This window comes from Temnothorax nylanderi, unplaced genomic scaffold, assembly GCF_030848795.1.
Source record: "Temnothorax nylanderi isolate EJ_2023f unplaced genomic scaffold, tnyl_v1.0 TNYL_tig0284_pilon, whole genome shotgun sequence".
NCBI classification, from domain to species: domain Eukaryota; kingdom Metazoa; phylum Arthropoda; class Insecta; order Hymenoptera; family Formicidae; genus Temnothorax; species Temnothorax nylanderi.
Window position 1 is genome coordinate 214,479 of NW_027249346.1, and position 13,657 is coordinate 228,135.

At 35.4% G+C, this 13,657-nt stretch overlaps 3 protein-coding genes across 5 annotated transcripts; 2 read left to right on the top strand and 1 right to left on the bottom strand.

Annotated features, from left to right (window-relative positions):
* Positions 1-1,459: 1,459 nt before the first annotated feature.
* On the bottom strand, positions 1,460-7,684 carry LOC139780561 (KIF-binding protein-like). The gene is made up of 3 exons (XM_071719242.1): positions 6,286-7,684; positions 3,280-6,225; positions 1,460-3,202 (listed from the first exon to the last, which is right to left on the bottom strand). The coding sequence occupies exons 2-3, from the start codon at positions 3,335-3,337 to the stop codon at positions 1,689-1,691; spliced, it is 1,572 nt and encodes a 523-aa protein (XP_071575343.1). The 5' UTR covers positions 3,338-6,225; positions 6,286-7,684; the 3' UTR covers positions 1,460-1,688.
* Positions 7,685-7,804: 120 nt separating this feature from the next.
* On the top strand, positions 7,805-13,248 carry LOC139780567 (brefeldin A-inhibited guanine nucleotide-exchange protein 2-like). 3 transcript variants are annotated; one of them, XM_071719253.1, is made up of 6 exons: positions 7,865-8,644; positions 8,829-9,062; positions 9,173-10,283; positions 11,178-12,202; positions 12,283-12,668; positions 12,738-13,248. In XM_071719253.1, exons 1-2 carry the CDS (start codon positions 7,999-8,001, stop codon positions 9,020-9,022), a joined length of 840 nt encoding a protein of 279 aa, XP_071575354.1. In that variant the 5' UTR covers positions 7,865-7,998; the 3' UTR covers positions 9,023-9,062; positions 9,173-10,283; positions 11,178-12,202; positions 12,283-12,668; positions 12,738-13,248. The 3 variants fall into 3 exon arrangements, with proteins under 3 accessions (XP_071575356.1, XP_071575354.1, XP_071575353.1); XM_071719255.1 differs by having other exon boundaries at positions 7,805-8,644; positions 9,191-12,202; XM_071719252.1 differs by having other exon boundaries at positions 9,173-12,202.
* On the top strand, positions 10,731-12,776 carry LOC139780549 (GTPase-activating protein and VPS9 domain-containing protein 1-like). Its single transcript, XM_071719204.1, has 4 exons — positions 10,731-10,771; positions 11,991-12,202; positions 12,283-12,668; positions 12,738-12,776. The coding sequence occupies exons 1-4, from the start codon at positions 10,731-10,733 to the stop codon at positions 12,774-12,776; spliced, it is 678 nt and encodes a 225-aa protein (XP_071575305.1).
* Positions 13,249-13,657: the final 409 nt, after the last annotated feature.

The following is a 13,657-nucleotide window of genomic DNA, read 5'->3' on the forward strand; positions in this document are numbered from 1 at the left end:
CGAAAACGTTAATGAGCATTGTTACAGAATTTTGTCTTGTATATGAAGTTTGTGGGAGAGAGCTCGGTCTTTTGCGCGTTTCAAGAAACGATGGGAGAAAAGAAAGAAAAGGAAGAGAACGAAAATAGAGCAATACCGAGTAAAATTTAAAACACGTGGGAGCAACGCATACCCTGAGAACTGATCAAGAAGTAGTGAGCATTCTAGCATGTATATGGGCGATCCTCTCCAATCGGCGCCTCAGGAGATTTGAGAGTCGAATCCGCGACTTTTCCAAACTTTTTCACGACGACGAGCGGTAGATCTCACGGTGGCGAAAAACAAACCACTCGGCCTCACCTGTTGTCACGAAACTTTACATGCAACTATGACAGTTGTTTATAATTGAAAATATAGGAATTTATTTATTGCTTTTTGTGTATCTAAAAGTCGAGCATGAATCTGACAAAGACGTTTAAGACTTTTTAGTTATAATTATATACTACATTTTCTGTATTTTATTTCTTTTTTACATTTTTATAGAAAAATCCAAATGAAGCAACCTGACCTGTGCGAAATGAATGGGTGCAAAACTTGCAGGGGTAACGTACTCATAGAATTTTTTATTTCGTAAACGTAACAACTGCGAATGCCTATTCCATGCATCACTCGCAGAAGAGAAATATCGTCTAGTTGCTCTCCTGAGGAAAATCCTTTCCGCTATTTGCTATCATCAATAATAACAATAATGTCTATAAGAGTGATTGCTACAAGTCATCGCTAACAAAACCGTTAACGATGATCATGATGGTAAAAATATACTTCCATGAAGTCAGCATACAAAATATACAAATACGAAAATATACAATATATAAGTTATAATATATAAGTTTTACATTAACTGTGTTCATATCGTACAGTAATAATGATAATAACGTTGAAACTAGTATTAATTGTATAGAAAAGCAGATCAAGGAGGACTTGATCAACAGTTACCTAGACAGATCGTTTAAGCAAGGTAGTGGGTTTCTGGCCAGACTTGCTGCAAATGTCACAGCGCCTGCAATCGCATAATATCCGTTCGACACCTTCAGAACAAGACTATAGTCTTTTCAAGTTATGAGCAACAATTTATTTTGGAATCAAACACGCCGCTTTGAGAATGCTGAGAGAGGTAAATTAACGTACTCTTGGAGTCTATTGCCAATGCATTTAAAATAAAAAATGTATTTGCTTTCAAATCGCTTAATAAACAAATAGAGTAAATTACGTTTAAATTCTAATTTCTTTGCTTAATATTTTTTTCACACAGTTTTACGAATATTGATCATTTCTACAATTTGTCTGTTTATAAACATGTAAGAATATATATTTATACAATTTATGTTACTTAAGATTATATAACTGTATATTATTGTCAGATATCGTAAAATATTGTTAATTATAAAAATACAAGAATATAATAATTACACATCTGTCTATCATATGGAAATAATATAAGGAACATGACTCATTCAAGAACTATTTATTTTCAGACGAATTTAATACAGATAATTAATAAAACATATTTTTTAAATCATGAATCATGTTTCTTATATGACTCATATATATGTTAACGCGGAATGTATTTAAATAATAGTCACCAACATAAAGTCATAAATAACGAGAAACGTACAAATCTTGAGAAAGGTCTAAATATTTAAAAGAATCTAAACGGCATTTAAATAAAAATCGATATTTTCTCCGATCATTTTTGCATATTGATCAGCTTTCATTGACATCTCTTTAAATGATTCGTCATAATATGTTTCCTCGATCATTAAATCCATAACCGTGGAACATGAAGTCACCACTTCGTACCAAATCCGTTTGTAAATTTGTAATTCTCTATCATCCACAGTAATAGTATGAAATTTCTTACGAGCGTTCTCTAAACTCTCTACTCGCCGTTTATGTAGTTTTATTTGCTTATCTCTTTGTTCTTCAAAACCTGCTAAATATTTGTATGTATCTGAAATTTTCAGTGTTATCTTTGCATAACTTTCAATGTCAATGTCTGCAGTAAAATATTTCTTCGCTGTTTCAAGTTCTCTCAAAGTGTTCATAAAAACCGATTTGGCATCAGCAAGATTCATTATACGTGTTTCTGTGATATTAATAGCTATATGTTCCAATTCTTTTTCTAGTAGGTCAGAAAATATTAAGTCGGAATCCTCAAATTTTATTTCTAATTTTAACAGACGATCTTGTACCTCGGAAAATTTTTCTTTATTCTGTGAGAATTTTTCCATCCAGAAACGTAAAAGAGAAACTCCATAGAAACCCCAAGATTTAGCACTAACGGCTAAGGTATAATTATGACGTACATTCAAATGAAGAGATGCTTTTTCCTCTTCTGATAAATCTTCAACAAATCTGTATATTACATAATCTCCAATAACAATGTGACTTTTAGCTTCAGCGAAACGACTGTTTGCTAGAAAGTATCTAGACAGATCAAATAAGGTTACAGCCATATCGAGACATTTGTCATCAAATTTTGTTTTGTCAGATACCATGTCTATCAGTCGGATGTTTAATATATCATGTATGTACTTTACAAATGCGTGCTTATCTTTAGACTTGTTAAGATATTGACGTCCTAACTCCTGTAAAGTTGTGTGATGCAAAGTGTTCAAGATAATCCTAGGATTCGATTCTTTTTCTTTGATACCAATAACACTTGCTATGTGGATGGGATCAGGATAATTACCTTTGTTTCTGAGCACTGAGTTATAGTATAGTGCCAATGCTTTATTCAAGAATTTAGTATTCTGCTCTTCCTTAAGTTTTTCACAAACTGAATTCAATTCGTTCAGTGTACCTATATATATCAATATAGCTTTACGGTCTAACATTTTGCCTTTTAACAGTTCCAAACAACTTATAAGACAGTGTAGAGCAGTTTTTAAATCGTCAGTATCCGTAGATGTAATATATTCTAAGCCAATGTTGTAATAAGCTGCCGCTAAAGCAACAATATCATCAAAATTTCGGTCCTTTAAAAGATCGATTACATTATGATATAATACACTCATCCTCTCCTCTAACGCTTTTATTTTGTTTCTCTTCTTAGCAAGTTTAATGTCTTCATCCATGTACTTTATTTCAAACGACAATTGTAAAATATCCAAAAATTTCTTACTAATATTCATACTTGTAGTGGATTCGGCCGGTATCGTTTCTGTATAAACAATGAGAATTAATGGTTAAAAATCATTACATGGACATTTATCTAACTAAATTACTTATATACGTTACCGAGTTGAAGGATTTGATCCTGTCTTTCTTCCATTACTTGTTTGAGGAACGCGAACATTGTTGCTCAATAATATAAAGACAATTTCCAATATAAAGTTATGAATATCTGTTCCGACTAGCAAGTTTATCAAACGTCCTCTAATTCTGGATGGGGGATTTCCGCATACACGTGCTATACATGAAAATTGGAGGGGGTTTACACCTCTTATATCCAATAGAAAGGTATATTTTATAGGGATAAAAATTATTTTTACCTAGAGCCCCTAGCGTGTTCTCCTATAGGATATTGAATCGCGTACCGAACATTGGATACAGATAAGTTTTCTAAAAGAGGTGTAAAAGATTCCACTCATTAACCGAAAGTGTCAAATTATTTATTTATTTATTTTTCGAATGTTCTTCCAAAAGTGCTCGTTGAAATGAACATTCTTTTTAAATTGGCGGTGTTTGAAACGGAAGGGATAAATATTTTAATTTCTTTTGGATGATACTTTTTTGGATGAAATTAGTCTTTTACATTTTTGTTTTTCGTTTTTTCTTTTTTTTATTGTGGCCCTGCTAACTTAATATTAAAATAGCAGCAGCGCCACGGTTTTCTTCGAAATGGCACGCGGTACACAATTATTATTAGTGGCACAATTTAGTATAAAATAGGTACTAAATCTAATGGGTCCAGTTTGATTCTGCTAGCTTAATAGATCAGAGGTATTCGATACTTTTCTCACGCATGATTATCTAACTCGTAGATGGCCCATGACAATGCCCGGAGTAGCGCACTCTTTACCTGTGTCAAGGATTTACTTTCATCCTTTTAATTTGTGAGTTACTAAACTAAAAATTAAACGTGACTAAAAATGGTACACGGGATCAGATTTATGCCACTTTCACGCAGTTGATCCTAGGTAACATTATGTGCATAAAATTTCTATCTTTAAATGGCCGCGGACCGCTATTTTGCATGGGGGTGTTGTAGCGACTTAAAAATGGTCAGCAAAATTTTTTAAAATAATCCCCAACTTGATCTTTAATGTCATTTAAAATTTTCAACTCCCATTTTACCACCTTGGGTGGGAGATGATCGGCACCCATGTCAAGAGATAGTTTTTTTTAAATATTGGAATACCGATATTTTTATTTCTACAAACGTTATTTAAGGGTTTCCACACTTTTGACAAATCCAGTAGATATATACTTATATGTATATATTACCTGTATTAAAATACAGAAATTACCTAAGTTCTGTGTTAAATGATGAATTTTAGAAACACATCTGCAAAAATGAAAATTTTCTATAACCAAACATCTCGATTGTTTCAATTTTTAAATGATAAATGTTTTAAGTTTTCGATTAATTGAATTGCGTGGCCAATGACGTCGCACGATGAAGTTGCCTGCAGATATCGAGTCTCTATATTATCTTTCTACATATGGATATAGTGTAACACAACTATTTTATTTAACTTATTTATTTTCTTAACCCTACGTTCTTTGTTACGCGCAAGTTTACGTATAAAGCACTTATATAATTTCAGATGCGACTGGAGTCACAATGCACGAATAATAAGATATGACGCGTCCGGCCCAAAAACGTTTGACTTCAGATGCGTTCCATACGCGAACTTTTCGCGAACCTGATTGGTAAATTTTAAACTCCTTCTGCTTAAAAAAAAATCGCACAACCGAAAATGTATGTTAATTTTTGTATCGAAATATTTTCGGGGATTTGTTTAACATTCGTCGACATAACAGGCATTTCGGGACTTTTGTCATTTATAAAAATGCGTGAATTATTATCACATTATATAAATATCAATATATACAAAGAATTATGCGCATGTGTTGCCAGCATGTGCTCGAAAACGGTCGTGACACTATTCGACAGGATTAAAAATTGCAAGCACAGCATGCGAACACTACAAACATTTAGGTGAAAATGTAAATCCTTTCGTCAAAAATAAATGCAAATAATACGAAGTATTTGTCCGTGACGTACCTATATGAATAAGTACGTAAAAATTTGCAGGTGTTTTCTTGAGTTTCAGGGAAATTATTTTCGACGAGAAAATTTCCCTATTTTGTATTAAGACAATCGTTTAATTGATCAGGCCGTGCCATACTCAGCGATACAATTTACAATGTATGAATGGTATAACAAAGTGCGAAAAAAATTGGATATTTGGAACGAATTCAGTAACGATGTTTGAAAATATCAAAATTCTCGGATTTAACGCGATTCAGCTTTCTCTTAAATTAAAATATTCTATCCGATTATTTTAAATTAACATTAATAATTCAATTATTTTACTTATTACTAACTATTTGAAATCTTCTTGTGTTGATAAGAAAATTGATAGCATCGCAAAAAATACCAGTTTAACTGTAAGCCAAATATTTTTCATTCACTAATAATACTTGATATATTATTAAAATTGTAAGATAAACTACAACTTTCAGTCGATAGAGGAAATCTCAGAAGGAACAAGTAGAAATAGAATATATGTAAAATACGAAGTAAGCAGATGAGACTTTCTACCGAGCAGTGAGAGAATTAAAAAAGTTTTTGTTAGTGTATCTCAAATTCACTATATGAATACATATTTAGCCGATTGTTTGCATACGTTTGAGAAAATTTTAATTATACATTCTGTATTGTATATATACGTTCAAATATCTGTTTCTTGATTGTAACTATTTAAATTGATATTAAAGGGTAAATATGCATAATAGGGGACCCAGCCCCAATGACCTTGACCTTGACATATGTTGTCAAGGTCACCCTCCTGAGTAACCTACAGAAAGTTTTAGCCGTCGCTCGTTTTTTATTAAAAAGTTATTAACAAAAAAAGTTTCAAAAATATAGTAGTTATTTTGAGTATTGAAAGGTATAAATGACTAATAAATATGTCGAAATAGTTCACACATACACTTTCCTACATCCTCACTAACCTACATAGGTTAGATGACGCGCTTTAAACACTTAAATACTTTTAAAGCGCGTCATCTAACCTATGTATTTTTTAAAATATCCTACCTACATAGGTTAGATGACGCGCTTTAAACACTTAAATACTTTTAAAGCGCGTCATCTAACCTATGTAAGTTAGTGACGCGCTTTAAACAGTTAAATTTCATGGCAGAGAATAGTTAGTATATTGAAAAGTATATATCTCTACTTTAACAAAAAGACTGCCCAGGTAGCAGACAGTCGTCATAATGACGTGATTCTTACGTCATTTTATGACGCATGTTACGTCATTTATTCCTAAAGTTTAACGTAAAAATGACGTATTTTTCACGGTCCTAAGTCACATCCACAACGACGTCATTTTCTGACGTTTTATTGACGGCAAAAATAGGTCCAATGTACGACATACCGGTTTCTAGAAATGTTTTTTATGAAATTAAAATGTCTACTTGATAAACGTTTATAAAAAAATGTTCTTTTTCTTTATCTAAGAAAAAAAAAACTTTTTTAACTGTTTCGTTACATATATGCCATGTGCGTATAGCTGCTCTCAAGGCGGTCACCCATCCTAGTACAGTACCGCGTCCGAGTCGCTTGACTTCGATGATCCAGTGGACAGTGACGATCTCCTGATCCTGATGCTTCCTTATTAACTGTACTTGTCTATAACAGGTACATCTTTAGTGTTCAAAAATCTTATAATGATATCTTCTTGATAGTCATAACACTGCATGAAATAGTTGTCATAAAACTATAATTACACGCAACTAGATCCACTTATACCATAAATTCACTACTTCAATCATAAAGTTACGAAACACTATAAATGTAGGAATATTCCTGTGAAAAATACTGTGAAAAATACGTTATTTTTATGTTAAACTTTAGAAATAAATGACGTAACATGCGTCATGAAATGACGTAAGAATCACGTCATTATGACGACTGTCTGCTACCTGGATAGTCAATTAAACGTCTATATAATGTCATTTTACAAAGTCTTTTTGACGTATTAAAACATGACGTTAAATATACGTCACTTAATCGACGAATGACGTCACTGACCAATTATGACCAAATATTGACGTCAAAATGACGTGTGCTTGCTACCTGGGTGTTCATTGTATCAACGATTAGCTGCTTTAAATGACTTTTCTTTGTTCATACGTGTACTATTTTTACATACACTTACAATTAGTCATTTATGCCTTTCAATATACTCAAAATAACTACTATATTTTTGAAACTTTTTTTGTTAATAACTTTTTAATAAAAAACGAGCGACGGCTAAAACTTTTTGTAGGTCACTCAGGAGGGTGACCTTGACAACATATGTCAAGGTCAAGGTCATTGGGGCTGGGTCCCCTATAATGCATATTTACCATAATTTTAATTAAATATTTATAAACTCGGTAATTAGCCGAAATATAGATTTTTAGTTATTCATGTTAAAAGAGGAAGGCGCTAGTGTTCCCGAAGGTCCGTCTGCAGTCAGAATTAATATAAACGTTTTAAAAATTATTTTATGCTGAAATAAATAAATATACAGGCTATAATAAGCCTGTAGCTATAAGCGATAGTTGCTAATTAAGTTTGTCACTCATATATTTCCATCTTGCAGAGGACCTCCGTAACGAGATCAAAGATGTACCAGTTGTGCAGGGTGAAGAGGTTATCTCAAATGCCCTGCCATAGCCCAAGAGCGACTCAAATGTCATTACCGCTGAGAAGTACTTCTTGCCATTTGAGTTAGCATGTCAGAGCAAGTCACCGCGGATTGTGATGACACAGCACTGGACTGCCTGCAGAAGTTAATCGCATATGGCCATCTCACTGGCAATGTGCCTGATTCAACGGAGCCTAACAAGCTGCTGATTGTGCGCATTGTCGAGACAATTTGCGGTTGCTTCACCGGTCTACAGACCGATGAGGGTGTGCAGCTGCAGATTATTAAAGCTTTGCTGACTGTAATGACAAGCCAGCATGTGGAGATACACAAGGGTACGGTATTGTTAACAATTCGTACTGTTTACAACGTTTACTTGGCATCGCGCAACCTGATGAATCAAACAACAGCCCATGCGACTCTCACGCAGATGATCAACGTGCTCTTCGCGCGAATGGAGACTCAGGCGGAGGAAAAGAATGTGAGGCTTGATGGGGAACATCAGCAGGAGGGTTCTGTCATAGCAAACGGCGAAACTGAAGCCGAGCTAAGTCCAGAGAATGCTCCTGGTAAATTAAAATTGTCATTGAGAAATCGTAGAGGTAAAGCAATCCGCGTGACGGACGACAGATGTTTCGATCGAGAAGCTGGTGGCGACGGCGTCGATGTGTGCAGGCACAGATTACGCAAGATTATGTTGGAAGATGTAACATCATCCGGTAATGTCGCGGGCGGTAAGATATTAATAAATAACTATTAACAATTATCGTATATTATTTTGTTACAATATAAACGGTTTCTGTTTTAATAGTTTTGTAGAATCGAATCGAAGATAAATCGGAAAGTAATGCTAAAAAAAAGAAAAAGTTTTCCTGCAAGTTTTAGACAGTACTAAATTGTTCTTTTGATTAATTTCAGATACTACCGATGATATATTAGCGAAATACAGAAGAAAGCCAAGCGCAGCTAGCGATACAGCCTCGGTCGAAAGCAATCAGTCCCGTACAAAAGAGGTGGAAGACGAAAGACTTTCAATCGATCCGAATAATGTAGAACTCTCTTATGCTTTTGCGGATGCTAAAAGAAAATTACGTATGGTACTTAGTACTTAGCACTGCTGACCTTCAACACATTCCATGGAATACTTCAGAGGTATTTATTGTATTATTTTTTAATCATGGCGTACAAAACAAAGTGTGATTTTTTTAATGGATTACTTAATTACTTAATGTTCAAATATTCGCATATAAATTTTATTACAGAGACATTGTTGGTCGCAGAAAGAAAACGAACTGGTTGCGTTTTTACAACTACAATTGGCAGAAGCTATAAACCTGCAGGATAGGGCATTAATAGCTCATCTTCATGAAACTTTACGTTGCGTGCGTCTATTTAATGACGATGGATGTAGAAAGCTCTTCAAATCACTTCGAGAGGATTATCAAAAACGATCTCCTTATATCGCATATTTAATCAGATGTCGTCAAGGATTGCTGTCGACATTAGCTCACTTACAAGGGAACGGTCGGAAGTGTCCCTACCCGATTTGGATGCGCTTTGGATATGTTGTTGAGCATAAAAAAAAAACAGACTCGTATTTTTTTTTTTGCGGCGTATCTCGACGTTTAGGGGTTGAAAAAACCCCTAAAAAATAACGACCGATTTGGATGCGCTTTGGATATGTTGTCGAGTATCAAAAAACATTAGACACGGGTTTTTTTTTGCTGCTTATCTCGACGTTTAGGGGTTGAAACAACCCCTAAAAAATAACGACCGATTTGGATGCGCTTTGGATATGTTGTCGAGCATCAAAAAACATTAGACACGGGTTTTTTTTGCTGGTTATCTCGACGTTTAGGGGTTGAAACAACCCCTAAAAAATAACGGATTTTATAGTTTTTAGCGAATATCTTCGAAAATATAAGGCGTATGAAAAAAAGTTTGGTACAAAAGGTTTATGGCTTTTTGTGCTCTTTACAATGGCGTAATCAGATTTGTCAAATTTGTCACATTTTTTAATTTAACCCCATTCCCACCTATTATTTTTGCCAAATATAACAATTTTTCCAACGCAAATTTAAGAGCGTCAAATGCCAAATACATCCATGTGTATTTTTATTATGATACCATTATTAGATTTTTGGCAAGACGAGATGATATGTGGTATAGGCGTCGCGCTGTAGGTAGGTGTTGCGTTATTTCTGTTCAGTTGCGCCGTACGCTTAAAAATTTCCATTATTATATACTACGACATAATATGCGATGAAAGTCCAAGCAGAGGAAAAGATATCACGTCATCCGAAGTTCAAATGGCGCGTGCGCAAAACAGTGTTATAAATACGCGTCGAAGTAAATTGTTGTGAGCGCACAACGGTATAATTATTCATTAATGTAATACGACCCTAGCGATTAAAGTCATTTCTGAATTCCGCCAAAAGACCTGACGATTGCATCGGACGATCGATCAAACTGGGCGGAGAGGTTAACGCTATCTCGAGAGCGTTCGAGGAAGCGAGAGAATCCCTGAGCTAGCAACGAAATGTAGACTCCGATATTATAAATACCACCGCCGAATTGTAAGATCGAGCGGGCAGTCGCAAATTTGAACGTGCGTCACATTAACCGCTACAATAATATACTATCCCAATTATAACTCCGGGACAACCGAAAGCGCTGATGCGAAGGTCAGCACTAGGCGCTGACAGCGAGGAGCTTACGCTATTTCGATAGCGTTAGCACGAAAATAAATAACCAGGAAGTCCGGAAGGTTAAATGGAGTAGGGGAAAGCCTTCGCGCGTTCTGAAGGAAGGCACGGACGGATGGCAGATAGATTTGAGTCGCTGAGCGAGAAGTACATAACGTAATTTGGAGAGAGAGAATCATAGGTGCGTGCGAGATATATAGATATAGAGAGATAGATCGGTCGAAAAGCCTTGCGGTAAAGTAACGAGGAAATGCTTGCTTTTCGGAATTATGACACAAGCAAATGATATTCAAATGCGTGAATTTGGTTGTTGATTTTGTTGTGCCGTAACCGGGATAGTATATTATTGTAGCGGTTAATGTGACGCACGTGTTCGTTCAGATTATGATTTGCGACTGCCCGCCCGATCTTACAATTCGGCGGTATTTATAATGTCGGAGTCGACATTCCGTTGCTAGTCTAGGACTCTCGAAATAGCGTTAACCTCTCGCTATCAGTGCCTTGCGCTGGCCTTTGCATCAGCGCTTTCGGTCATCCCGGAGTTGAAATGGAAATTTTTAAGCGTACGGCGCAACTGAACAGAAATAACGCAACTCCTACCTACAAAGCGACGCCTATACCACATATCATCTCGTCTTGCCAAAAATCTAATAATGGTATCATAATAAAAATACACATGGATGTATTTGGCATTTGACGCTCTTAAATTTGCGTTGGAAAAATTGTTATATTTGGCAAAAATAATAGGTGGGAGTGGGGTTAAATTAAAAAATGTGACAAATTTGACAAATCTGATTACGCCATTGTAAAGAGCACAAAAAGCCATAAATCTTTTGTACCAAACTTTTTTTCATACGCCTTATATTTTCGAAGATATTCGCTAAAAACTATAAAATCCGTTATTTTTTAGGGGTTGTTTTAACCCCTAAACGTCGAGATAACCAGCAAAAAAAACCCGTGTCTAATGTTTTTTGATGCTCGACAACATATCCAAAGCGCATCCAAATCGGTCGTTATTTTTTAGGGGTTGTTTCAACCCCTAAACGTCGAGATAAGCAGCAAAAAAAAAACCCGTCTAATGTTTTTTGATGCTCGACAACATATCCAAAGCGCATCCAAATCGGTCGTTATTTTTTAGGGGTTTTTTCAACCCCTAAACGTCGAGATACGCCGCAAAAAAAAAATACGAGTCTGTTTTTTTTATGCTCAACAACATATCCAAAGCGCATCCAAATCGGGTAGGGACACTTCCGACCGTTCCCTTGTTAGATAGGTACTGTTTATATATAAATATCATCTTTGTATGTAATGTATAAGTAAATGTAAAATATGTTTAAATGTAAGATGTTAACCGTTTAATAATAATATTTTCCAGATTATGCGTGCGAGTTAAGTGCGATCAGGATGCTATCAATAATCATCTTGTATCCGTTTGTGTGAGGGTATTTTTGGAAAAAAAGGAGGCTTTCCTCCTGCGTTTCTGCGAAGAGTTTAAAAAGCTTACGCTAGCTGACGAGAAACAGGATCTCGTGGATAATTTTCTAGGAAAGGTCCACGCGGAAATGGACAACGATCCGATCTGGCAATGTACATGAATATAATTATTTATCTCGCAATTGATCTTAGCGGAGTGCTCAGAGACGTCTGAACTTACTTCTTACTTTCAGCGGCGAGCGCCAACCAGTTAGATTTGGCGAGAGTCGTGGTGGAAAGAACCGTCATGGCACGGGTATACCACAATGCGCTCTATCTAAATGAAGATGGAGATGTATATAGGGACCAGCTTCTTCACGGTCACATCAAAAAGTTGGCGAAAGTCGTAACTCCAAATCACAAGGACCTACGCATTCCAAAGGTTTATCATTACGAATGCCCCTGGTCATGGGCGCAGGCTGAATTGGCTGTGATATCGGCGTATAAGACTTCTAGGGATAAGTTGCAGTGTGTATTTCGTTGCGCGACTACCATCATGAATCTCCTCTCCATGGCGTCGGAAAGAGGCATACCTGCTGCCGACGATCTGACTCCCGTGCTGGTCTATGTCATAATCAAGGTATGCGATTGAAAAGAGAATATGTGATTTTAGCAAGAAGAGTGATTGTTAACGTGTGCTTAATTTCAGACTAATCCGCCGTCGTTGTATCGACTGTTCAATATGTAGACAGCTTTTACGGGAATCGATTGGAGGGAGAGGAACAATATTGGTGGACGCAGTTCTGCGCCGCGATCGAGTTTATTAAGACAATGGATTAACAGTTTCTCAAGAGTATCACGATAAATAAGATTAGATTCGATGCTGGTGATAATGTAGAAATGTATCATAATCATAATTTGACGATTTCATAAAGAAGAAGACCAATATCTTGTGTAAAGCTAGCTGAACAGTTTTATGCTTCCAGTATCTTGATTAAAATTCTTAAATAGCCTCTTAAATAGTCTGTTAGTTCTTTCGCACGTTATTATGTAACATTAGCAAAGACTGAATATATGTAAAGTGTGGCTTTATTTTTATTTGTAACTCTATTGTACAATTTCGCAGGACATCGAAAAAAAAGAAACGTTTAGATATTCTATAATTTATGTGTAAACAATACAGAACTTATAGAGAATTGATAACCATTTAGCAGGATAAACTGTCTTGACGTACTCTTTCTACATGCGCACCTTCCCCAAGAGCCGAGACTCGAACCAGATCCTTGAAAAATATCGCCACTTTCGTAGAGCTTTTGTACAGTTTTACTCTAGGATTATGTATCAGGAATATCGCGAGAGAAAGAAAGACTTCGGAGATTTTTATCCGAATCGATCGACATAAAGAGAGAGCATAGTAAAGAAGCTATAGCTTTCGAGAATTTGAACGCATAATACTTGTTAATACTATGAGCGAATTAGTTTACGTCACTCTGTCAAGCTTTAATATTAAATTACTAATAATATATCGATATCAGTAGTTTAATAATAATAGATTTAAAAGCGTTCAATTTAAAAGCAGGGCAATCCTAATAAACGACTGTAAAAAAAAATCAAGATGGAACGCAATTA